Source organism: Lineus longissimus, chromosome 3, assembly GCF_910592395.1.
Source record: "Lineus longissimus chromosome 3, tnLinLong1.2, whole genome shotgun sequence".
Classification (NCBI taxonomy): Eukaryota; Metazoa; Nemertea; class Pilidiophora; order Heteronemertea; family Lineidae; genus Lineus; species Lineus longissimus.
The window spans coordinates 15,764,024-15,789,017 of record NC_088310.1 but is presented as its reverse complement, the minus strand read 5'-3'; the positions used below and the strand labels follow the sequence as shown (position 1 = coordinate 15,789,017).

The 24,994-nt window shown below is 42.7% G+C and overlaps 4 protein-coding genes across 4 annotated transcripts in view; 2 read left to right on the top strand and 2 right to left on the bottom strand.

The window, feature by feature from the left end:
* LOC135484973 (uncharacterized) overlaps positions 1–2,877 on the bottom strand; it is a 58,888-nt gene extending 56,011 nt beyond the window's left edge. Inside the window, exon 1 of the mRNA XM_064766692.1 lies at positions 2,837–2,877. The gene's annotated coding sequence lies outside the window, so the exon portion shown is untranslated. The remainder of the gene's footprint in view (positions 1–2,836) is intronic.
* Positions 202–1,282, bottom strand: LOC135484805 (nuclear apoptosis-inducing factor 1-like). Its single transcript, XM_064766489.1, has 2 exons — positions 854–1,282; positions 202–468 (listed from the first exon to the last, which is right to left on the bottom strand). Exons 1-2 carry the CDS (start codon positions 1,280–1,282, stop codon positions 202–204), a joined length of 696 nt encoding a protein of 231 aa, XP_064622559.1.
* A 1,066-nt stretch (positions 2,878–3,943) lies between the features above and the next one.
* On the top strand, positions 3,944–7,336 carry LOC135484804 (uncharacterized). Its single transcript, XM_064766488.1, has one exon. The coding sequence runs from the start codon at positions 3,944–3,946 to the stop codon at positions 7,334–7,336; it is 3,393 nt and encodes a 1,130-aa protein (XP_064622558.1).
* A 16,488-nt stretch (positions 7,337–23,824) lies between these two features.
* Positions 23,825–24,994, top strand: part of LOC135484023 (uncharacterized) — a 265,997-nt gene continuing 264,827 nt past the window's right edge. Inside the window, exon 1 of the mRNA XM_064765054.1 lies at positions 23,825–23,911. The gene's annotated coding sequence lies outside the window, so the exon portion shown is untranslated. The remainder of the gene's footprint in view (positions 23,912–24,994) is intronic.

The window sequence follows — 24,994 nt, the reverse complement described above, 5'->3', positions numbered from 1 at the left end:
CTTTTGGAAGAAGGCTAGTGCGCACCCTTCTTACCCAGCTTTTGAAACAAACCTTCAGTGATGGCGCTTACATTGGGGCAGGGTTTAGGAGTATTGCTGATAGATTGTTGGCGAGTCATCAGTTCCAATTTTTTCTTTTCAATGTCAACAAGTTGCTCAAGAGTGGTCAGAGTCTTCTCTTCGACCTGCAAGCGACGCTTGTCAACATAGCCGGCGGGTTTCAACGTCCAGCATCATTTCGGTTACGGATTTCTTCCCTGCACTTGTACTGTTACTTGTAGTTGGGCTTACACGGGGAGTCTTTTTTGCAGGTGGCTTTGCAACGCGAAAATCCTCGTCCTGGCTATCAGCTGGTTCATCGAAGTCGGAGTAATTGCCGAATGTCTGTGTCGGTGCCTCCATCAGCTCATCGAAAGCATCATCGGACTCGACACAAGCACGAGTTGCCGTTGCACTTTGACGCGAACGCTGCAATACAAACGATGTGACGTAATATTGACTGCCTATAGTGGAAATTATTTCGTCATGATGAGGTATAACTTCATTCTTGTAGATTTAAGGTTATATGAATACTTTGAATTGTATTTCAGCATGTTATCCAGCCGACGTCTGACCAAACATTACGCTAATACGTCCTTAGAGGAGGAATACCTGCTACCGCCCCCTTGTAGGCATTCAAAACTGGGTCAGATCGAACAATAGGCCTAGTCCAAGCTGCTACCAGAGGGAAAATGACGCACGAGATAAATGTTGTGATGGGATGCAATAATTTGATAAGTTAATTAGCCGAAGTGTGTGGTATGTCAAGGTTCAGTAACTTATGTGATTAAAGCTTATTTTCACAAGTTCCTACCTTTGATTCTTTCTTATAGCTCGGTAAAGCGGCGGTGTCATACTCGTCACGGTTGTTAATACCGAAAACTTGAGCAGCGCCCAGCATCCCGATGACACGTCGCTCTGTATCGGTCAGAGAATCGCTCTTGGGACTCCTCGGGACATTACCGGTCTTGCCATCCCTTGTCCGATCCTCGTTGGCTTTTTTCTTGGCACGCACTTTAATATCGTCCCACTTCTTTTTTACTTCCTCTACAGTTCGTAGAGACGGGCTGATGGCGTTTAACTTCCTAGATATTTCCAACCACGCGTCATTTTTTCTTTTAAGGGTGACTTGGTCACTGAATGTCGATGAAATAATCCGGTAGTTGTCCTCCACCAACTCGATGAGTCGATTAGTTTCATTGGGAGTGAAGTTTTTCTTTCTCGTCCTCTTTGGCTCCGACATCTTCACGGCTTCAGAACCACAGACCAAGTGACTCTACAAACGTCTGACCAGTGTATTAAAACGCATGCCGAAAAACTGACGAATAAGGCAATAAGATCTTATGTAAGAGGAATATTTGTCCCATTGCTATCCATTGATTATGCCCTCACAATTTTTTGCCGAGTTGCCGTCATTGCGCAATTTACGGATCCTTACATTTATGGAGTCGTTACGGGATGTTTTGTGAATACCCTTAACCAACATTTCACGGTCCCGCAATGCCACCGTAAGGCCCTATTTGCGGTACCGTAACTCAAAAATTTGCGGAAGCTTCGTGAATAAGGACCCTGGTCTTTTGATCGGCCCATTGTTCACGCCTATATGCAGACCAACTTGTGCGTTTGCTGACAGAATGTGAAGTTGTCAACCAGAAAGACAAGTCGGTGGCATTTTTGGTTCGGGGACAAGCTCCTTTGATTTCACAGCAAGGGTTACGGAGGATGCAACAGCCAACTGTCGTCCCATTCAAGTCGGGAGTAACCAGAAAGACTAAGACGGCAGCACAATCGGTTTGAGAGCAAAGTCATTCTTATCATTCATGTCGGAGGGAAGGTCACGATTGATGCAACACCCAACAGTTTCGACCATGCCCTTGTTGACAAAGGAAGACTCGTCTTCAGGTAGGATGTAATAACATGTAGGCTACATTGCGTGGCATGGTTGATTTTCACTTCCTAAATGGACACAAGGCCTGTTTGAAATTGACCAAGGCCTATAAAAGTATCCAGGCCTTGCGAGATAAATTGGGTTAAATTAGATTGAATATTTACCTTGAGACAAGAATTGTTTATCAACAAGGGTAAGTAGTATAAAAGTGGGGATTCTAGCTCACACTAGTCAAATCCTAGTGAAAAATATCCAAGTCAAATCCAAGTCAAAGCCTAGTCAAAAATATCCTAGTCAAATCCTAGTCAAACTCTAGTCATGTCACAAAAGTTACAAAAGTCACAAAATTAACAAAAGTTACAATAGTCACAAAAGTCCAAAAAATCAGAAAATCACAAAAGTCACAAAGTTCACAAAAATCTCAAAAATTACAGAAGTTAAAAAACGTATTTAATAAAAATTCTTTTTATATAAATAAATATGTTTCCGTCAAACGAAGAACTAAATTCACAAATGAAAAAAATCATCATCGTTTCTTAAATGGAGAGAAGTTCCGTTGAACGCATGGTATAGAATGTTTCAAAAACAAAGCATTTCGACAAAAACAGGAGAAGCTTTGATTCTTACCTTAGAAGACAGTAAGTGTAAGTTGCGGGGTACACCCCCCCCCCCCGTTTTAACCCCCCCCCTAGCGAGTGAAAAACGCAAAAATCGGCTGCTCCAAATTCAAAATTTCAAATTTTAATGATTTCCAAGCCCACCGCACCCCATTTCAAACTAAAATTGTTAATTTGGGAACTGACCAGCAATTTACACTTACTCTACACCCTCCAAAAAAACCCACTAAAGTTCCTTAACACTAATTTTCTAAAAAACCTCACTAATAAAGGGTTAAAATCAACTACTCACACAAAAACGTCAATCTCCAGTGCCCCTACAAACGATATCCGACATTTCTAACATTTCCACGTTACACACACATCAAAATAAATCGAAAAATCAAAAAACACACCCCTCTCACATCATATATTTCACTAAAAGTCCTGTTCCGATCACACTAGCAACTCTATTAAACAGCTGATACATATTATATCCCGCATTAAAAATCAATACCGCAGCTACCCATTAATCATCACTGCAGTCACCAAACACCCACCCATAATTGCTTTCTGCTTCGTGTGAAACGTACGGTGGCTGGGAAAGGACATGGTGATTTTTATTTTCAATGACGATGTTTATTTTTTATCTCAGGCGCCTGACTTACTAACTCAGGCGCCTGACTTACTAACTCAGGCGCCTGACTTACTATCTCAGGCGCCTGAGTTACTAACTCAGGCGCCTGACTTACGAAAACGAGGCTGGTGAGCTCAAGATGGATGCCATCGTTTAGGAACTGTTCGGTCTTGCGCTGAATCAGAAGGAAATCCTCGATGTTCTCAAAGAGCGGTTCGGCATTAGGATTAGTGCAAGGCATCTAAGACGCGTCCTTGCTAAGTTGCAGCTGTATAGGCGACAATTCACCGATTTCGACGAAGTGGTTTGTAGTATGAGACACCATACATTATGAGTCGAGTTCAATAGTCTATGCCCAGAGGGCGCTGTAATTTAGTGACTACTAATAAACATGTTATGTTTTCATATCCGCCTTGTTTATGATCATCAACCTACGTAAATCCTCGACATGGTGTCAGAAGTGGGATTATGGTGAAGAAAAACATTTATAGAACAGGTTGAACTTATTAGTATGTCAAAATCGGTTCTATTCCGATTGTAAACGGCTGACAAAAGTCCGGGCCGAAAGTAGGTCATGGGCCACATGGCGGAAAAAAAATCGTAATCGGAACGTTCGTCGCGCACGTGCTTCAAGTGACGTTGACCTCGCACAACGATTAGGAGATCTACGGAGGCCGGTACGGTTCATGCGAAATTCTAGGCGGAGTTGGGAGATTCTTGGTAGAGAATCTAGTGAACGTGCACACTTGAAGTAGTTTCTTAGGCGAGAACTAAAGTATAACCATGGCAACTGCAATGCCATATCAGGTGCAACCACCAGAGAAGTTTAACTTCAAACCAGATGACTGGCCGAAATGGAAACGACGTTTTAATAGGTTCAGGGAGGCATCTGGGCTTTCGACTAAGTCACAGGAAAACCAAGTAAATACGTTGATTTACTGTATGGGCGACGAAGCTGATGACATTTTAAACTCAATAACATTAACGGATGACGATAGGCGGTCATATGATGTCATCGTAGAAAAACTTGAGAGTTACTTTTTGCCAAAAAGGAATGTTATATTCGAGAGAGCTAAGTTTAATCAAAGGCGACAGTCAGAGACTGAGTCGGTGGATCAGTTCATAACTGATTTGTTTAGCTTAGCAGAACATTGTCAATTCGGAAACTTAAAGGATGAGTTGATCCGGGACAGAATCGTTGTTGGCATAAAGGACACTAAGCTAGCTGAGAAAATGCAGCTCAACTCTAACTTGACATTGACTAAAGCTATGACAATGGTCAGACAATGTGAAAGCGTTAAAGCACAACAAACTGTGTTAAGGGGCACTGAGCTAGGCAGCACCGCGGAAGTCGCGAAAGTAGGTGGTTCTGATAAACCTACAAGTAGTAAAGGTGGACACAAGAAACCAGGTTGGGTGAAACAGCATCAGCGAAAGGGAAACCCAGGTGGGAGAACTAAATCACAATGGAAAAACAAGGACGGGAAGTGTCATAGGTGTGGCAAGACTCCAAGTCATAGTAAACAGAATTGCCCAGCGAAGGACGCTGAGTGTCATAAATGCAAATTTACTGGTCATTATCAGAAAATGTGTAAAAACTCTAAAACTGTCAGTGAAATCCAAGAAGAAGGTATATTTCTAGGTGCAGTTAACAGTAAGTTACACAATGGCTGGGTGAGTGCCGTTAAACTTGGAAGCACCAAGGTTAATTGGAAAATAGACACTGGAGCGGAAGTCTCTTGTATCCCGTATGGCATTTACACTAGGAATAAAGCGTCGCTAGGGAAGCTACACCAGCCAGACCGGAAGCTATTCGGTGCTGGAGGGAATGAACTTCAGGTGAAGGGTGTCATTCTAACCAGGCTACAAAAACGTGATGTCAAGGTTGACTCTGTAGTCTATGTCGTTGATGGACTTAAAAATCCATTACTAGGACAACCAGCGATCCGTGCATTGAAGCTTGTGTCTGTTGTAGAATCAGTTGATAGTGAGAGTGCTGATATCAAGAACATTAAGGCCAAATACCCAAAGTTGTTTTCAGGACTGGGAAAACTTAAAGGGGACTACACCATAAAGCTAAAAGATGGTGCTGAGCCCTATGCTATTTCTGCGGCTAGACGAATTGCCATTCCACTTTTAACAAGGACCAAGACGGAACTCGAAAGGATGGCAAACATAGGGGTTGTCTCAGAGGTGAGAGAGCCAACGGATTGGTGTGCTGGCATGGTTGTAGTACCAAAATCGAACGGTTCTGTAAGAATATGTGTGGACCTGACTAAACTTAATGAAAGTGTCTGTCGTGAAAGGCATCAAATGCCATCTGTTGATTATACTTTGGCACAGTTAAAGGGTGCAAAGGTCTTTAGTAAGCTAGATGCAAATTCTGGGTTCTGGCAGATCCCATTGGATCCCGAGAGTAGAAAGCTCACAACGTTCATGACCCCATGGGGCAGGTACTGTTTCAATAGACTCCCCTATGGAATCTCATCGGGACCCGAACTCTTTCAAAAGCGAATGCAGGAAATTCTTGAAGGACTTGACGGCGTTCTAGTTGAAATTGACGACATACTTGTCTATGGTATGGATCAGCAGGAACACGATAGGAGGTTACACGCAGTGTTAAACAGACTCATGGAATCGGGAGTAACTCTGAATGGACCGAAGTGTGAGATCTCTAAGGAGAAACTGTTGTATTTAGCACACATACTTGATAGTGAAGGCATTAGGCCTGACCCAAGGAAAATCAAGGCAGTACAGGATTTTCCAGAGCCAAACAATGTGCCAGAACTCAGGAGATTTCTTGGCATGATAACCTATCTAGGGAGATTTATACCGAACTTAGCGAGTAAGACTGAACCTTTACGTTGTCTTATGAGTAAGAAAAACAGCTGGGTCTGGGAAGGTCCCCAGAAAGGAGCATTTGCAAGCTTGAAAGCAGAGCTAATATCTCCACCGTTACTTGCGCATTACGATCCGGAGAAGGAAACCATAGTCTCAGCGGATGCTTCCTCTTATGGATTAGGAGGAGTTATTCTACAGGTTCATGAGAAAGGGGTTAAAAGACCTGTAGCATATGCGTCAAGGACTTTAAATGACACTGAGAAGCGTTATGCACAAATCGAGAAAGAGGCGTTAGCGGCCACATGGGCTTGCGAGAGATTTTCGGACTATGTGCTAGGGAAAACATTCTCATTGGAGACAGATCATAAGCCTTTAGTTCCACTGCTAGGAGGAGGCAAGAGCCTCGAAATGCTGCCAGCCAGAGTGCAGAGATTCAAAATGAGACTTATGAAATACTCGTACCAAATCAAACATGTGCCGGGAAAGGAACTCTACATAGCAGATGCTCTTTCGAGGGCACCCCTTCAAAGGGAACGATCTGAGGCAGTCATTACACACTTGAAAAACATGTTTGCCAGGCATGGAATTCCGGAGAGACTGAGGAGTGATAACGGACCTCAGTATGACTCTCAGGACTTCAGATGTTTTGCCAATAAGTTTGAATTCGAACATGTGACGAGCAGCCCTTTATACCCACAAGGGAATGGAGAAGCTGAGAGAGCGGTGCAAACGGTTAAAAACTTGATCAAGAAGTCAAAGGACTTCACATTAGCATTGCTAGCGTACCGTTCAACTCCATTGCAAAATGGGTACAGCCCGAGTGAACTGTTAATGGGCAGGAGATTGCGGAACACACTTCCTCAGCATCATTCGAAGTTGGAGCCAAAGTGGTCTTATGGTGACTTGAGGAAAAAGGAGGAGGAGTATAGGAGAAAAATGACTTTGAATGCTGATAAACATCACGCAGCCAGATCACTGCCACAGCTAGGCATAGGAGACACTGTGTGGATTCCTGATAAGGAGGTCACTGGTTCAATCTCAGGACATGCTGAGACTCCACGTTCTTATGTGGTGACGACACCAAAGGGAACATTTAGGAGAAATAGGCGGAGCTTATGCCAATTGGCACCGTCTTTGAATACTGATCAGGACAGTCAGGTTGCTCCAGACATTTCAGATCATTCATCTGTGAGCAATGGTGAATCAGGAACAGTTGCAGTAGAAACATCACAGAATGATACTAGTAATTCTGCAGGACAATCCACTCCGAGACCACCAGTTGTCACAACCAGATCTGGTAGAATTTCAAAGCCAGCAGTCAGACTTGATCTGTAGACTTTGTAATGAAAAGAAGTCAGGATGTTGTAATTCATAGTATTTCCATAAGAGACATTGGGTTAATATAGTTATAATAGTTATAATCTAGTTCAGAGACATTTGAGGAATCATCTCTATAGCTAAAATTTAAGTTGAGTGTTCAGTTGTTCATTGGACTTTTATAGGACTCTTTAAAGGCTGAGAAAGGGGGATGTAGTATGAGACACCATACATTATGAGTCGAGTTCAATAGTCTATGCCCAGAGGGCGCTGTAATTTAGTGACTACTAATAAACATGTTATGTTTTCATATCCGCCTTGTTTATGATCATCAACCTACGTAAATCCTCGACATGGTTGACTTTATTAACGCACAGCTGTCTAAATCAGGGCAACTACATGGGTATCGTTTCATGCATCTGAAATGTATTAGCAATGGCTACGTTGTTAGTAAAGAGACAGTGCGCATCATTTTGAGTATTCTCGATCCTGAGGGCGTGGAGTTTATAAGGAAAGCTAGAAGATTGGTCAGACGAAGATATACCGTCAAAGGGCCAAATTGCATTTGGCACATTGATTGATATGACAAACTTACACCATACGGAATATGTATCAGTGGCTGTATAGATGGGTTTTCGCGATATTTATTGTGGTTGGAAGCATATAGAACTAACAGTGACCCAGCAGTAATTGGAGGGTATTTCATTAAAGCTGTCAGAAAACACAGCGGTTGTCCACGGTTACTTAGTAATACGTGCAGACCGAGGTACAGAAAACGGACACACTGAGCATATGCAGACATTTCGTAGGGAGGATGGTGCCGGCGATGGGGAACGGTGCTTTCAGTATGGCAGAAGCACGGCGAATCAGCGAATACAGTCATGGTGGGGAATATTGCGTAAAGAGAACTCCGAGTTTTGGATTGCTCTTTTTAGTGAGTTGCAAGGCCAGGGTTACTTTGGCGGAGAGTTGATTGAAAAGGAGCTGATTCGATTCTGCTTTATGGGTTTAATACAGGTAGGCTAATCTTTGAACGATGTTGTCACCTTGATGAGGCCCGTTTAAAGTTCACATCTTAGTAGGCCTACTAAGAATCACCTCAGAGTATCATGCCCAGAGCGATTACACCGGGCTTGCCCCTCGTTAAACTCTACATTTTGCCGCCTAAATTTCAATCCATATTGGGGTCACTATTTGAACTCGGTCACAGTGACACTGTGCTGGGCCTACTGGTACCCGTCATGGATCTACATTTTGCAAAATCGATAAGTTAATGTTCATGTATATCCCGGAATGTGTCGTCCCTTTCTACATGTATATAAGTCAAGGCGACTACTTTTGACGATGATTGCATTTCCATTACAGGAGGAACTGAGAGAAGTGTCACATCTATGGAATATCCACAAGATCCGCAGATATTGCAATATGAGCATGAATCATGGACGTCCTTTCATGATGTACACGGTGCCGGAATCGTTCGATACAGTCGACTACATCTGTGAAGCTGACGACGCAAAAGTGAGAGCCTGTGAGGAATACTGCACATTTCAGTTGCAGTATCCTTGCGATGAGGACATGTTTGAACTATGTTGCATCCTGATGGAAGAGAACGGTCTGGTGCCCCCCCCCAAAAAAAATCCTGACGAAGCCAGACATTTATGCATTACTCTGAGAGACATTCTCAATGCACTTATGACTTAGAATAGAACGGTCTGGTGCCCCCCCCCCCCCCCCCCGACCGAAATCCTGACATTTATACATTACTCTTGAGAGACATTCTCATTGCACTTATGACTTAGAATAGGCGCGTGTTTGGCATGTTAGGCGATGAAAGGAAATACACAGACATGACAGAAGGGTGCTGTGGACTGAATTTCGGACCTGGTTACAAATCCCGAAATAATTGTCATCGTTCGAGCCTGACCTGGCCGATTTTAGCATAGCAGTGTTTCGCCGTTTGTTATGCACTGCTACTATGACCTAAATACCAACCATGGCCTACCTATGTGAAACTCATAGGTAGGTATGTAAAACACGATTTGATTGGTCGATTTTGTCGAAGTGAGTTTTGTCGAAATCAATTTTGTCGAAGTCTTTGTTGAAGTGAGTTTTGTCGAAGTCAAGTTTTGTTGAAGTGAGTTTTGTCGAAGTCAATTTTGTCGAAGTAAGTTTTGTCGAATGAGCCTTCTGGGCTTTCGTACTTCTAGAACTATAAACATTAGTTTACAGCATTCCTTTTTCTGCAGGCATACCTGGATATGCGTTCAATTATTTCGTTCATTCAAAGGCAAAGTAAGAGACAAGACCACAATTGATTTTCCAAGCCATTTCCAGTTATTTCAAATGCCCGCTATCAAAGAATGCGTGGAGCTGTGAAACTGAAATTCGGATATGATATACGGGTTAGTCTTGCGAGTAACTGGTGCGATTTAAATTGGTGATTGACCACGGAAATCTTTTTTAAAATTGACAAGTTTGACACAAGTGGACATTTTTACCCATTTCGGCCATTTTCACTCCAAATTTGAACCACCCCCCCTATGGCCAGGTTGTCAAAATTCAAAATTATTTTTTTTTACCAAACAATTTATTTATATCTGTAGACTTGCCACAGCAAATATTTTTTCAATACCTCTCCAAATATGTACTTGAGAGTAAAAAACATGCACTCGTCTTATAGATAGGCCTGGACCCTCCAACCTATGAATATTCATTAGTGGTCTTGTCTCAATGAAGAGGGATCATCTTGAGATATCAATGAAATATGCCTTTTCCCAAGCATTTGAGATGTCTTGACTAACATAACCAAGTTTCATCAAAAATGAACTTGATTTGAGCGAGCTATTAACATTTTTTAAAAATTTTGTCCGATACGGACAACCTACCTTATATTTCGTCTTCAAATTGTTTACAGACTGTCTTCATTAACTCGTAGAATTCTTAATCGAATGGTACCGAATCTTCGACAAATCACCAGTGGTCTACAGTCAATCTGAAATAGGAATTTGAAACAATTTTAATTCATGAGAAATATTCAAAAATTTCAATTTTTTGGAAAAAAGTTGTCTTTTTAAAGGATGTTCCAAGGTTGTGACAGTGGTATCATGCTGAAAATGTCAAAATTTCAAATCGAACAATATTAACTTTATCTGAAATTAGAAAAACAACAAATATATGATGCATTATAAGCATGGAAAGCTTGTTAGTAAGGTGTGAAATGAGAAAAAGATTAACCCATATGTTATCTCCCTGTCTGTCACATCCAAGTCTGACACTTCCACAACAGCAACCATTGTCATCGCTATTGTCCTATCAACATCCACCCTTTTGTAATCTCTTGTCCTTTCTAGGGCATCGAATGCAGTAACGAGAACAATGTTCAAGAGCGGACACGTGCGGAGTGGAGGTGTCGAGGTGGTGAGCGACGACGAACGAGAAGTAGGTCTACAACCCGCATGGAGACGACTCACGCCCCAGGAGTACGGACAGGTCACAACGATGGGACACGACGGCGAAAGACACATACCGGATATTAATAACCGTACTGCCAAGAATGTCAACTTACTACGGGTCAACATGACAGAAGACACTGATGATGAGATGGAGATACCAGATGAGACCATGGAGCATGATCACGAGAGTTTCGTTGTTCAGACAACCAAACTGATGGATGTGCTCAACGACGTTAACAGGGCCAATAGCGAATATCACGTGAACTGTCAGCCGATATTCAAATATGGAGAGGTACGTAAGCAGGGGGTGTATTGTTCAGTCACTGTGGTGTGTAAAAACTGTGGTTTGATTCGAAATTGTATAAACTTTTTGAGGACATAGACACTGGTAAGCGCGGACGAAAAGCCGCTCTTCCAAATGTTGCATTACAGATTGCGTTGCAGGACACAATGATTGGCAACGAGAGTATGAGTTACATACTGAGCATGATGGGAATCCCACCCCCCTGTAGGAGTATCATGCAAAAGCAGGCAAATAAAGTTAGTGAAGAAACAGTTAAAATGAATGTGGCCGATATGGCAGGCATACGCGAGAACTTGAAAAGGATACTGCGCCTAAGAAATCAGGACGACACAGGAATCAATGTCCAAGCTGATGGACGCTATAATAGTTTACACCTCACTTCGAGGAACAAGATGGGCCGTTGTGCGAGCACAATGACTGGATTATGTGTTGAAAATGTGACAGATGAACACAAAATCATTGACATTGAGGTTAAAACAAAACTTTGCTGGATAGGGGCTGCAATGCGGGCGAAAGGTTTTGAAGTTAAATGTGGTGCCACTGGCACAAACGTTGACGAACGACACTCGAAGTGCACGGCTAACTTTCCTGAGGCAGATGCATTCAGAGAATATGATCTTGGGGTTGCATTTGCCGAGACTTTTGAGAAACAGGGCCTAAATGTAGAACATTTGACTACAGATGGTGATTCCAGTTCATTCAAAGGGTTAACTGATGCAACAAAAAAGCTCTTCGGCGGCTTATTCACGGTGAAGCATCAACTTGACTCTGTACATTTGCATCAAGCCCAGACGCGTGCAGGACATAGAGCTGAATTCAGTAAAGGTATGTTCCCGGGACGTACTGCAGAGGAGAGAACACTGTAAAAAACAACGTTTCTGAATGATCTTAGGCTAAGGTCATCCAAGATTTTGCAATCTCTATTCAAGCGCCGCAACGGTGATCTCGGTGCCTGTGTTGTGAACTGTTATGGTGGTGACTGCACTGGTTGTCCACAGAACGAATTCTCACTGTGCTCAGGCACAACTGGTTCTTGGTGGCACAAATCAACACGATGGTCATCTTACGGTGAGATTCCCAAGTTTAAAATGACAGTGATTGACAAGAACTTGGTACATCTCGTTTTGGAGGTATGCCTTAGTAAAGGAGCGTTGCAACAGCTGAGTCTTGGCGTGACAACCCAGGGGGTTGAGTCCAAGAATCGAGGTCTGTCGGCCAGCGATCCTAAGATTGTGACCAGGAGCAGGAACTCAACCCCTCGTATCCATTCAGCAGCCCACAGAATGAACCATAACATAGCCGAGAGCGGGCGACGGAAACTAAAGTGGTTCAACATCGAAGTCGATACTTGTTGCCGCCCAATGAAAGCGCTGGACAGAATTGCAATGAACAGGCAGTACACAGTCAGGTACCAACGGAGTGCTAGACACCAGAAGTTAGCTGGTGTTTTGAAAAACATCAGGGCAACAGATTACTCCACGAAAAAGAATAACAAAACCAGGGGTGGTGACTACAAGAAACATGTGATGATAACAATGCCGGACTTGCGAAGGAAGGCTGTCAAGAAGGCTGTTGCACGACGAGACAGACCGCCTGTACCAGAGTGGAAATGTCTCGACCCAAACAGCAGAAACTATGACCGCTCCTACTTTCGGCGATCCTTCAAGATCCAACCAGCCACCAAGACATCCAAGAGGTTGCCATCGCGGTAAGAAAACTTTCAAATGTCAATTCAATATAATGATATTTTCTTTCAACTTCAACATATAGCTTACCAGCAAAAATGCATTTAGGACGGTTGCCATGGCCTGCACAGACTTTCTTGGCATTGCACCTTTTTCTACTTTGATTGACCCTTCCTCTTTCTATTGTCAAGTGCTCGACTTTCACGCACAGAGGATTATGACAAAGATGACTTATACGATAACCTGCGCCAGTTTTGACTTTCAATTCATCATGGTCACACAAAAACATTGCACGGTGTGCAGTCATTGTGACCGGCTTATCCAAAAAACTTACTTTAACAAACCCGTATGTTACCCCCCCCCCCCCCTCTTTTTTTGTTTAGCCCCCTCCCAATTCAAACAAAAACCATCACTTTTAGTCTTTGCTAACATTCTCGCTCGTAATTCAGATACTTTTCTCTTGAATTCACCTGCTGAAATAAAAAAATCAGTGAAAGCTTGGTACCCTGCCACCCAGCGTGCTCTGTGCCCGACACCTCCCAAAATGAAAATAACATGCAAAACAATCAACACTCTCATTACTATTCACAATTGATGATTGTTATGAAACATATCTAGCCCAAAAAAGTAGAAAAATTTGAAATTATTTGAAATTTTTTGAAAATTTCAATTTTTGGCATTTTCACTTAAAAGCCCTGTAGGACAGGGGGGGGGGGTTAAATTTGAGAATTTTCTTTTTTTCCACATTTTCCAATTTCTATGATATGTCCACACGTTCTCAACACATTTCAGCCACTTTAAACGGTTTTTGTGGATTTCAGAGCTCATTTACTATTTTTGACCTGTAACCCAAAACCCTATAAATAGAGACAAGACCACAATTGATTTTCCAAGCCATTTCCAGTTATTTCAAATGCCCGCCATCAAAGAATGCGTGGAGCTGTGAAACTGAAATTCGGATATGATATACGGGTTAGTCTTGCGAGTAACTGGTGCGATTTAAATTGGTGATTGACCACGGAAATCTTTTTTAAAATTGACAAGTTTGACACAAGTGGACATTTTTACCCATTTCGGCCATTTTGACTCCAAATTTGAACCACCCCCTATGGCCAGGTTGTCAAAATTCAAAATTATTTTTTACCAAACAATTTATTTATATCTGTAGACTTGCCACAGCAAATATTTTTTCAATACCTCTCCAAATATGTACTTGAGAGTAAAAAACATGCACTCGTCTAATAGATAGGCCTGGACCCTCCAACCTATGAATATTCATTAGTGGTCTTGTCTCGTAAATCAAAAAGACAATGTATGAATAAATGATTTCTATAAGAATTTATTAGTCTCTTGCCATCAATCTCACAAAAAACCGTCTTATTCAGAGATGATCATTACCAATATTAGAAGACACCGTCCTTTTGCCCCAGATCATAATTTTGTCCACGGCAGAGTTTAAATTGATCATTATCTTTTCCCAACAAAGAGAATACCATAAATGGATTAGAAAGGGATTAACCAAAATGGCTTTTCGTGGCAAAGATTATCTCCATAGTAAGATGATTTTTGTGTGTTTACCGTAGTCATTCAGATACATTTACTTCAAATTATGTTAAGGTACCGGTATATTTCTCTAAGTCAAATATTTGAATTAGTGATGTAGTTTGATCCACTGAGTATGCACGAGTGTATCTACCATAGATTTAAGAGAGGGTTAAAACACGAGGTGCATTTTGACGTCCGATATTGCGTTGTCTGTTATCAGTAATGCAGTGAAATATGCACTGGTATGTACGCAATAATACAAAGCAATAAACTTGTCTTAATGCCACTTGACACCCATTAAAGAAAAATGCTGCGGACCTCAACATGTTAGCCCTTACTTTGCTTGATTGGAAGGTTGGCCCTTAATTACTACCTATACTCTGCTAATGATGCGGGCTGACGAAAAGTAACGCTTAATATGCTAATGCTGTGGACCTCTACAAGTTAGCCCTTACTTTGCTTGATTGGAAGGTTGGCCCTTAATTACTACTTATACTCTGCTAATGATGCGGGCTGACGAAAAGTAACGCTTAATATGCAAATGCTGTGGACCTCTACAAGTTAGCCCTTACTTTGCTTGATTGGAAGGTTAGCCCTTAATTACTACCTATTCTCTGCTAATGATGCGGGCTGACGAAAAGTAACGCTTAATATGCTAATGCTGCGGACCTCAACATGTTAGCCCTTACTTTGTTTGCTTGGAAGGTTAGCCCTTAATTAGTACTTATACTCTGCTAATGATGCGGGAAGACGAAAAGTAACGCTTAATATGCTAATGCTGCGGACCTCAACATGTTAGCCCTTACTTTGTTTGCTTGGAAGGTTAGCCCTTAAATACTACCTATACTCTGCTAATGATGCGGGCTGACGAAAAGTAACGCTTAATATGCTAATGCTGCGGACCTCAACATGTTAGCCCTTACTTTGTTTGCTTGGAAGGTTAGCCCTTAAATACTACCTATACTCTGCTAATATTGCAGGCTGACGAAAAGTAACGCTTAATATGCTAATGCTGCGGACCTCAACAAGTTAGCCCTTACTTTGCTTGATTGGAAGGTTAGCCCTTAATTACTACCTATACTCTGCTAATGATGCGGGAAGACGAAAAGTAACGCTTAATATGCTAATGCTGTGGACCTCAACATGTTAGCCCTTACTTTGTTTGCTTGGAAGGTTAGCCCTTAATTAGTACTTATACTCTGCTAATGATGCGGGAAGACGAAAAGTAACGCTTAATATGCTAATGCTGCGGACCTCAACATGTTGGCCCTTACTTTGTTTGCTTGGAAGGTTAGCCCTTAATTACTACTTGTACTCTGCTAATGATGCGGGCTGACGAAAAGTAACGCTTAATATGCTAATGCTGCGGACCTCTACAAGTTAGCCCTTACTTTGCTTGATTGGAAGGTTAGCCCTTAAATACTTCCTATACTCTGCTAATGATGCGGTCTGACGAAAAGTAACGCTTAATATGCTAATGCTGCGGACCTCTACAAGTTAGCCCTTACTTTGCTTGATTGGAAGGTTAGCCCTTAATTACTACTCATACTCTGCTAATGATGCGGGCTGACGAAAGGTTAGCACTGGAACAAGTAGCGCATCAGTGGTTACCACCTTAAACATGAGTGGTAATTACGGCTATGATTACGTTACGAATGTTCCAAAACGCCAGATAGTTCTTGTTTTTTATCATGGAATGCAATCACTAAACAGTATACAGTATCAGGTATGCAGTAAATGTTGCAGTCTCATACTTGGATGTTTTTGCTTTAAACCTGGTCCATTTCCCATTGGTCGCTGTTCAGAATATTTGTGAACTCATCTCGAAACTCCGGATAGCTTTGGTAGTCAACAGGTACATCTAATCCGTACCCACACGTGTGCCCAAATTAAGATTAAGATAAGATTAAGCGCCAGCAGTCTATTACGTACATTGGCGTTTGTATTAGCTGATTGTGGGCAATTTCTTCAATAATGGCAAGATGGTTTTTCGCATTTGGAAGTTTTCTGCAATCGTACGTGCTAAGTACCTCTATCAGGTCATCTATATTTTCGGATTGGAAATCCTGCGTCATCTTTTTCAAAACTTCCCTTTCATCTCGATCTACGTAGTTGATGAACGCTTCGACTAGGGAGCTGTACGTCATCCTATAGATAACCTCTTCCATGAATGGGGCTGCAAGAAGATTCGGAATATACCTAAATTCGCGCCAGCCAATAAGGTATATTCTCGCGATAGCTTTCCATTTCTCACTCGTGAAATCGTGTCTGAGGAAAGGCACTTTGCAACACTGGCCGCCAACTGTGCACTGACTGTAAAACTCGATCCAGAATTGAGAGACGCAATCTCGAAACACCCCATCACCAACAGCAGCCTCAAGATCGCCACTGTCCGCTTTCCACCTGCAGTACAGTCGTTCGGACCGAATCGACTCATCTGGAAATGCCTTTATCGTGTCATCGAGACAAGACGACCGCTTTATGATAAGCTGCCTCGGCTCTTTTTCGAAGTTAGGTTGTAGTGGCACCGTGTCATCCAAGGGTTCCAGAATGTCCAATCCCAATAACGGCCCGAACTCTATTGTTTCTTCTAAATACATCTGTTGCGGTGTTGATGTAAGTGGCCCTACCGGCAGTTCATCAGTTACTGGCGCTCTACCCTCGGCGTGGGTTGGCGGTGTTTGTGAGTTAGGTAGGAACTCTGCTGGCGCTCAACCCTCGGCGTGGGATGGCTGTGTTTGTGAGTTAGGTAGGAACTCTGCTGGCGCTCAACCCTCGGCGTGGGATGGCTCTGTTTGTGAGTTAGGTAGGAACTCTGCTGGCGCTCTACCCTCGGCGTGGGATGGCTGGGTTTGTTGGATTCGTGAGGCGGGACTAGAATGCATTGTAGCTCCCATTATATCACTGTCATCATCGTCGTCGTCGTTATCACACCCGTTCTTGCTTGTTGCCATGTAAAATCGTAATGAGCGCATTTTAGTGGTATCATACATTTCGCCGAGAGTGATGTCATCTTGAATATCTGACCCTTTAAAATCTTTTAACGAAAATGCGAAGACAGTTGCTGGTCCTTTCGGGGAAACGCAATTGGGGAAAAATATATCGATTGCCATTTTCAGAACGTCATTTTTCTTTGCTTGTTTGTCAACACGCACATGTCTAGTTTAACGTACGGGCGTGAACCGCCCCGAGCCGTCACGTTTGGAGGGGGAAATGTCCACGGCCTCCCAGAGGTCAGATGCTCGACCGTCTGTCTCTAGAGATCCTTCCCCTATATATGTTTATGGCAAGGTCATCCGACCACGAAGATAATAACGCAATTCTTTGGACTTACCCTTGATCTTTATTTTGGAAGATGTACAAAACTCGAGAGGTCTTCTTAAACGGCCTTAGTATGTTTTCCCTTTTTAGCCCTGATGTTCTTCCTGGTCTAGCTCTCTCTCTCAGATGGGCGCTCTGTGGTCTGGTTTATATATAGGCCCTATAAGGGCCAGCCAATGATAGCCGGTCACATGATGTTTCTAGTTTTGGGAGGCTCGTGGCAGGATGCCCGAATTCCACGAACAATCCACCAGGTCAACTATAGTTACCCCGGCGGACTATAAGGGAACCAGTACACTAGTGCCCCCTCCGTTGTGTTTGCGCACTTGCTTGTAGGTTAGTGAAGATTGATCAAAATGGGTCCAGCCGATTTCAACCACCCGATCTTTTTTAGAGTCGCGGCCGCATAACTCTTTGTTTCCCTCGCTATTGGTTTTAAATCTTTTCCTTAATTTTTCAATTAGATTGTCTTTCCTCTTTTTGGTGATCATGCCAATGGTTACAGAATGAGATACGGACTTCGAAAAGTTGTTACAAAACTGTACTGTGGCAAGGCGATCTCCGAAATGTGGGATGTATACCGCTAATTGTTCATCGTTCATTTGCTGAATCGTTGTGATGTCAATCTGAAAAGATAAAAGAATGAAGTAATGTAATAAACACTCAGTAAGAAATTCAAGTAGTTGCCCTGAAAACTGAACGTGACATTCTATAACTTCAGCCTAAAGCTGGTAGCACAGTGCATGAGAGGGGACATCGTGATTACCTCCCATAAGGCCACATAAAAAAAAGTTAGTTTAGCATCAGTTACACCTCTAAAAAGTGAGGAGGGAGGGGTTTTTTTTGTTAGTTTTTTTTCCAAAAATTTATTTTTTTGGTGATTTTCACCTCTGAAATGGCCCCTCAGTAGCCTAACGCGGCATGGAATGAGTCTTGCACAATGCATTGGATGAGCTACATTGAAAAACATGGATACTAACTATCATGCTTTGCTTCAGACTCGTTCTAGTATGCTGCTTTGGCTACTGAGGGGCCATTTCAGAAGTAAAAAATCACCCCAAAATAAATATTTTTTTGATGTGGCCTAATTCAAACAACCCTTTCAGTGTTTTTGAATGCTTTTTTGAAGATTGATTACAACTTCATTTGGCAACTTCCTCTCTGACAAGAGAAATTCGCGTAGTTGCACATCCTGAAATGAAAACAAATCATTTGTCAATGAAAAGGTAGGCAATGTAACGGTATTACGGTCCAATTCACAAAAACGTACGTCACTCTGATGTCGCTGGCGCGTAATTCGGGGAGGGCAAAACGAATTTGATAATCAGGGCCTGGTTGTTCAAGACAAAGGAAATTTTGTCATCAATGTCACGTTCACTTAAATGGCCAACTTTGGCATAAGCTACTTTAGTATGTAGGTTTATCATGCAAAAACGGCTTCGAGCATAACTGCAACTTTTCCGCCACCTGATCAATGAAAAATCATTGAACTGCAATAAACAATGCGTAAGAACGGGGTGCAACCTTAAGCCTGCCTGAAATTCGCAAGCCATGATGTCCAAAACAGCCTCACAGCACTGGCAAAAAGTGTCAGAGATCAACCTCCAAGTGGCGACGCATGGTGTCAATTAAGCACATTATCATCCAGGCTCGGTAAATCCCATGCCCAAGTTGTCCCTTTAACACAGCTTCGCGGCGGTTTACGTCGCCACGGATGCTGAATACTTTAGTATACTTGCAGACCAAGTACCATGTATGCCTATGTACCTAATACACTGTGTGTGTTTTGGATGTGTCACCACTTGCAGTGCCGCTGCTAATAGCCAAGCATCATGCCGTACGTGTTGAAATCAGGCCTAGTTGCATAGTTAAGTTGCCAAAAAGACCTAATTGAATCAAATACTACTAACTGTCTTTGATATCATCGTCATTACACAATAGTGATACATACCATACCTAAATACGTCCGCAGTTACCCTTCTTCTTCTGCGACGTCTTTATGTCAAAATGTAAAATGCCCAGTATCGCGTGCATCAACCAGCCTCGTTTTCGTATGTCAGGCGCCTGAGTTAGTAAGTCAGGCGCCTGAGATAAAAAATAAACATCGTCATTGAAAATAAAAATCACCATGTCCTTTCCCAGCCACCGTAGAAACGAGCTTAGTTCCATTTAATGAATCACTTAGTGCGCAGGTGAATTGAAAAACATTTTTGACGCGTCGATCTTGCGCGAGAATTTTTTTGAAAACAATTTTCGCGTCAAACCGGAAGTAGGAATAATTGATCGGTTCATTAACAGCCTAGCAACCAATCGAAGTAACGTAACTGGGGAAAAGGTTGTATGTACCGGAAGTGAAGTCTGGAGCGCCCATCATGAGAAATAACACTACCAATTCTTTAATTCTTGTACACGTGATCTAAAGGGTATGGTAGAGCAATTTACTGAACACGATTGATTAATTTAACGAATGCAATTCATGTAACACGAAATAACTTTGCTATTTTTAGACCGATATTATCAAGTGAGGTATCGATGGAAAGGGAATTACGAGATCTATAACCTCATTTCATCAACATTGGTGTTATTTTATTCTTTGAGGGGTATAGCTGGGGCTTTATTCAGTGTTTTGTTTTCCCTCGGGTACTCCAATGGGAGTTGGCTCTCCACCCCTGCTGAAACCACCGATTCCTTCGAAACTACTGTCTGCTTTTTAATTGGAGAAACCTTTGGAGAAAACCTTTGTCTGCATAAAAAATATTCCGGCAGTTAATGTAACAGGTATAGCCTAGTCGGAGTCTGAGAAGGTCCTTATCGACCAGCTCCTCCAACTGCCTGCCTGCCTGCCTCGCCCCGCTCCTGCCCTTTCTGGTTCGGTGAGCAGCGCTGCCCCCGCCGTTGAGCCGCCTGTATTTTCGGGTGCGTCAACCGTCCCCCTCCGGGGTTTGAGATGGGGTTGCGTCCGCTGTCGTCCCCAGTTGTGACTGACACACATCCAGCCACTCCGCCTCGTCCGCGATCGCCCTGGGGACCATCAGCCGTTGGCCTCATGTAGGGCGGCACGCCCGGCTCCTCGTCTCTGTTTTGAGACGACGCCCTCGCCAGTGGCTTCGCCTGGTGGTGCAGGGCCGAGGTTCAACTCCCCGTCCCTGCTGCTCTATACCCTGCCGGAAGGTTTCCTGCCAGGTATTGACAGGGGCTCGGTATTAAAGCATTACCCTCGGCGAGGGACCCTCGAGGCACCCCTGCATTGGGTGCGGTGAGGCCCAGAATCTCTCCGGTGCGCCCCATGTCCTGTCTGGCCATTCGGGGCATGCGGACGTTGCTCTTACTCACACACAGCGCCCGTCCCCCTTCCATGCCTGCCCCAAGGCCCGTTCAGGACCCTCAGCGTCAGCTTCCCTCTTCCGGCCTTACGCCTAGTCAGAGGCAGATGCTCCAGCGCCTTACGGACCACCTGGAGAATAAGAATCTCCAGGAGCGGTCCGCAAATTTTTTTCCTGACCCTTTCAGCAAAGCATTGTGTACATTCTTAACCAATCAGATTTCGAGTGACATCATAGCCCATATATAGGCATCGTTCACACGTACCTTTGTTTACATTTCTGACTTCACAATTTTGCAGTGCTTTTGTCTGTTTGTTATTGTTTTTTGGAATTGATATTTCACTGGAGATATTGCTCGTCTCACCCAAACCTCTCTGTGGTGAAAACAAGGCTATAGCCTTTACATCCTCCACTATGAAAATGAAACATCCTAGTACGCCTGACTCTGGTGTTTTAGAATAAGACTGCCAAAGGGGGAACTGAAGGGCATTTCTTCTTGGAATTTTCCTGTGCCTTTAGTTACTTCTGAACATATTCATACAGGAGAAGAACCATTAAATGATCTTTTGGGTACATCTAGAGATCACCACTTTACAGATGGCAGCACCTGTGATTGTGAGAAATACATTGTGAGACTTCTGGAAAGCCACAAAATTGAAAGACATAATAACACAAGAAAGATTTCCATATGATTTGACTGATTTATTTAGTTTCAAAATATTAGTATACACCACATGTACTTGACTCATATTCTACACCAAACATCAAACTGAACCCAAATTGAGAATGGGTGAAGCGTGCAAATACTAGTACACTGTACTGCATTGAGAACATTCATAACTTACTACTGTGTGTTTTTCCCAAACTCTGGTTCTTCATTACGCAGTGAGCTATGTGGAGCCTTCCAGTTGCCCTTGGTCTTTTCTTGGGAAGGAGACTTCCTACACTTTCTGAGCTTGGTCTCTTGACAGGGCATTTGGACGCTTTTGTGTTTCGTCCAGTAAATTCCTAAAGTTAATCATACCTTCAATGCTTCAAACTCGCTCAGACTATTGTCATTTTTGTAAACATAATCGATGTTTAACAATTCCGCCATTGAATTCCTCTAAAGTTCAACTGACGTCACTGACTTTTCGAATTCTGATTGGCCGAAAGTACACAGTACACAATGCTTTGCTGAAAGGGTCAGGAAAAAAGAATTTGCGGGCGGCTCAGCCCCCTTTGGATTTGCCCCTGCTCCCCTTTTATCCCCCAACTCCGTAAATTTAGGGGGGGAAGCAGTGCGCGTACCAATATTCTAAAATGACCCCTCTCCTTTCTAGGGAATTTTCATTTTTAAACTGAAAACCAGGTAAAACAAGTAAAGTGCTCACAGCTCACACCTTTTAACGAAAAAGTACCCTCTTTGACGTTGCAAGAAATCTTTCTGAAAAGTACCCCCCTTTTTTCGATGTCTCGAGGATTTTAAGCCCCCCTTTAGGAGGGGCTCTTAAGATACACGTGTGTGTGGGAGTATATCCTGATTTGATGAGAAATAAAGAGAGTAAATATTGTATATCCTACAAACAATTTTTTTTGGTATTTTTCTGAATTAACTCCGTTGAGTTTACCGATTTCTCCGCGATCTTCCGGTGGTGGTTGCTATCCCATTGGTTGAAATTAATTTAAATCTTCATGGGAATTCGCTACATCATATGCCTAAGAAATTGGCCAATTATATTAATATTTTTATCAGAGAAATATCCGTCCTAAATAATGACAGAAAAGGGTGGTTTATTTCAATTTTGTGTCGACATGATCGAGGTCACGTGACATAAAAACAAAACAATCGCACACACCCGTCCAAAAAAGGCACTTTAAGAAAAACAAATATGTTTTTCCAGCTTAAAACCACACTGACGACTAAGTTATATTGGTCTTCTGCCCAAATCTGAAGTATCAAATTGAATCACAAACTAGAACTAGCTCTATTTAGCTATAGTTGCGTGAAAAATTCGGGTGAGCGACGTACATTCTGTACCCTAGCGGCCAATAATTAAACTACTTTCAGCCGTCTGCTCCGGTCTCGTTAGGGAGTTTTTCCCAAATGTACGCGATGATGACGTGCCCCATTAACAGGACGTAACATCTATTTTAAAATGCCTTTCGAAAGTGAATGCATGAGGACAACCCATTTGTGTCGTATATCACTGGAAACGCCCGATTCCCGTGAATAAGGTCAATCACAATGTATTACATTACCAAAACAAAAATGTGTCGGAAGGAACTATATGGATGGTCCCATCGCACCCCCCCCTCCAGCAGTACGACACAGAAGGGCTAGTTGACTGTCCACCGGGGGGGTTTGGGGGGAGCTTCCCCCCAACGCACTGGTAAAAACCTATGTCGACGGAGGGGGGTTTGGGGGGTGTCCCCCCATTGTAACAGCTGTAGTTGTTAGAGCTTGCACTTAACATATGCTCGTAGGGGGGTTCGGGGGAGCTCCCCCGACCTAAAGGGGGGCTCACTAAGTTCTTGACTTTACATATTACACCCTAGTTTTGAACTCAAAATGACCGTATAGAACACGCACAGGGCCCCTATCTGACATAACGGGGGGGGGGGGGGGAGTTTGGATCCGCCCCTATCTGAAAGAACCCCCTTTGGGCACATATAATCTGTGGAACAGAGGACTTGGGGAAAGTAACTAGGCATCTATCTATCATTGAAATATATAAAGTTTTTTTTCCCCAAATCCATGAACAATAAAAAAGAAAGAGTTGGACTAATTCTATTGAACTGAGCGACAAAGTTCACTTTCGCATCGGTGCCAAATGAGAGTCGACGACCACAACGCCCAGGAATGATGGGGTCAAGGTCATTCTGTAATATGACAACAAACACGACAAACAAACGAAACTTTTCTTAAAACTTTTACAGATCCTGTCATGAATGGTAACATGATTAGATTTTAAAATAAAACAGTAGGTATGAAGAAATAATATTTCAGGAACGTTTTGATGTCTGTATTTGTATCATCATTTGCGTCGTTTTTGTGAACGAGCAGTTCCTTTCGACTCGTAGATTCGACGTGAGGCTTGACCCCCTTGACACTACTTCATCATCATGTACTATTCCACTTGCAGTACATGCATGCATGGGCTCTACTATTCTGTATTAAGTCCACAGGAAGTTGTATTGTTGTGAAGTCAATATCTTGATCTTGAGGGTTATTCTGCTTGATCGGGTGCTTGACCACTATTCGTATATAAATAGCAGAGAGTTATGTCGATGATTCATTGATTGGTGGTGGTGCCTGGTGGCAACAGGACTGACAGGTGACTGAGTCTTGAGACTGGGTTTATGGGGACACACAGACCTTAAATGTGAGCAGCGCAAGTGAGGGCCTGCCCATCCCTTGAAGATGATTGGAGAGTACACATGAAACTATTAGCAATCCGATAGTAAATCTTGCAGTGGTCGCCTCAGCGCCACCACACAGGGTTAAATAGGTCCACCCTGCGAAAATCAATTTCAGCCATGTTGAAACGACCCTTTTCACAGGCAATGTTTGTTTACCATGGTATAAAAGTAAAAATATACAACTTTATTCAAGCAATTTACTTGAAGTTGTCCATGCCTTTCATTGATCATGTTCATGATATTTTGAATGCCTTAAGTGATGATTTGATTTAAATTAAAACGTGACTTTTATGTCATGGTAAACTTATGCTGCCTGTGAAAATATGCCTGCAAAATGGCCGAATTTATTTTCGCATACGGTCTATTGTATTAGGCTAACAATTAACCACACCGACGACAGCGACGCCGATATCCAGAGATCATAGTACAGACTGTTTCGTAGCAGCCGAGCTGAAGACCCTCAATCATGATCCTCCGAAAATTAGCAACATATCAATCACCGACACTGACGACAGCCATGCCAATTAGTTTTGTTGAAATATAGCCATAACTTTTCAGATCACCACCGAGACTATCTTGACTTTTTTTTTTTGACAAAATGGAGCCAACAAAATTGTTGCTTAATGCATTGGGTTTAATCAGGA

Excerpts from the sequence above, each read along its gene's own strand:
- LOC135484805 (XM_064766489.1), bottom strand. The coding sequence starts at position 1,282 with ATGTCGGAGCCAAAGAGGACGAGAAAGAAAAACTTCACTCCCAATGAA. Across the intron at positions 469-853 it reads GCTATAAGAAAGAATCAAAG|CGTTCGCGTCAAAGTGCAAC; the intron begins GTAGGAACTTGT and ends TTTGTATTGCAG.
- LOC135484804 (XM_064766488.1), top strand. The coding sequence starts at position 3,944 with ATGGCAACTGCAATGCCATATCAGGTGCAACCACCAGAGAAGTTTAAC.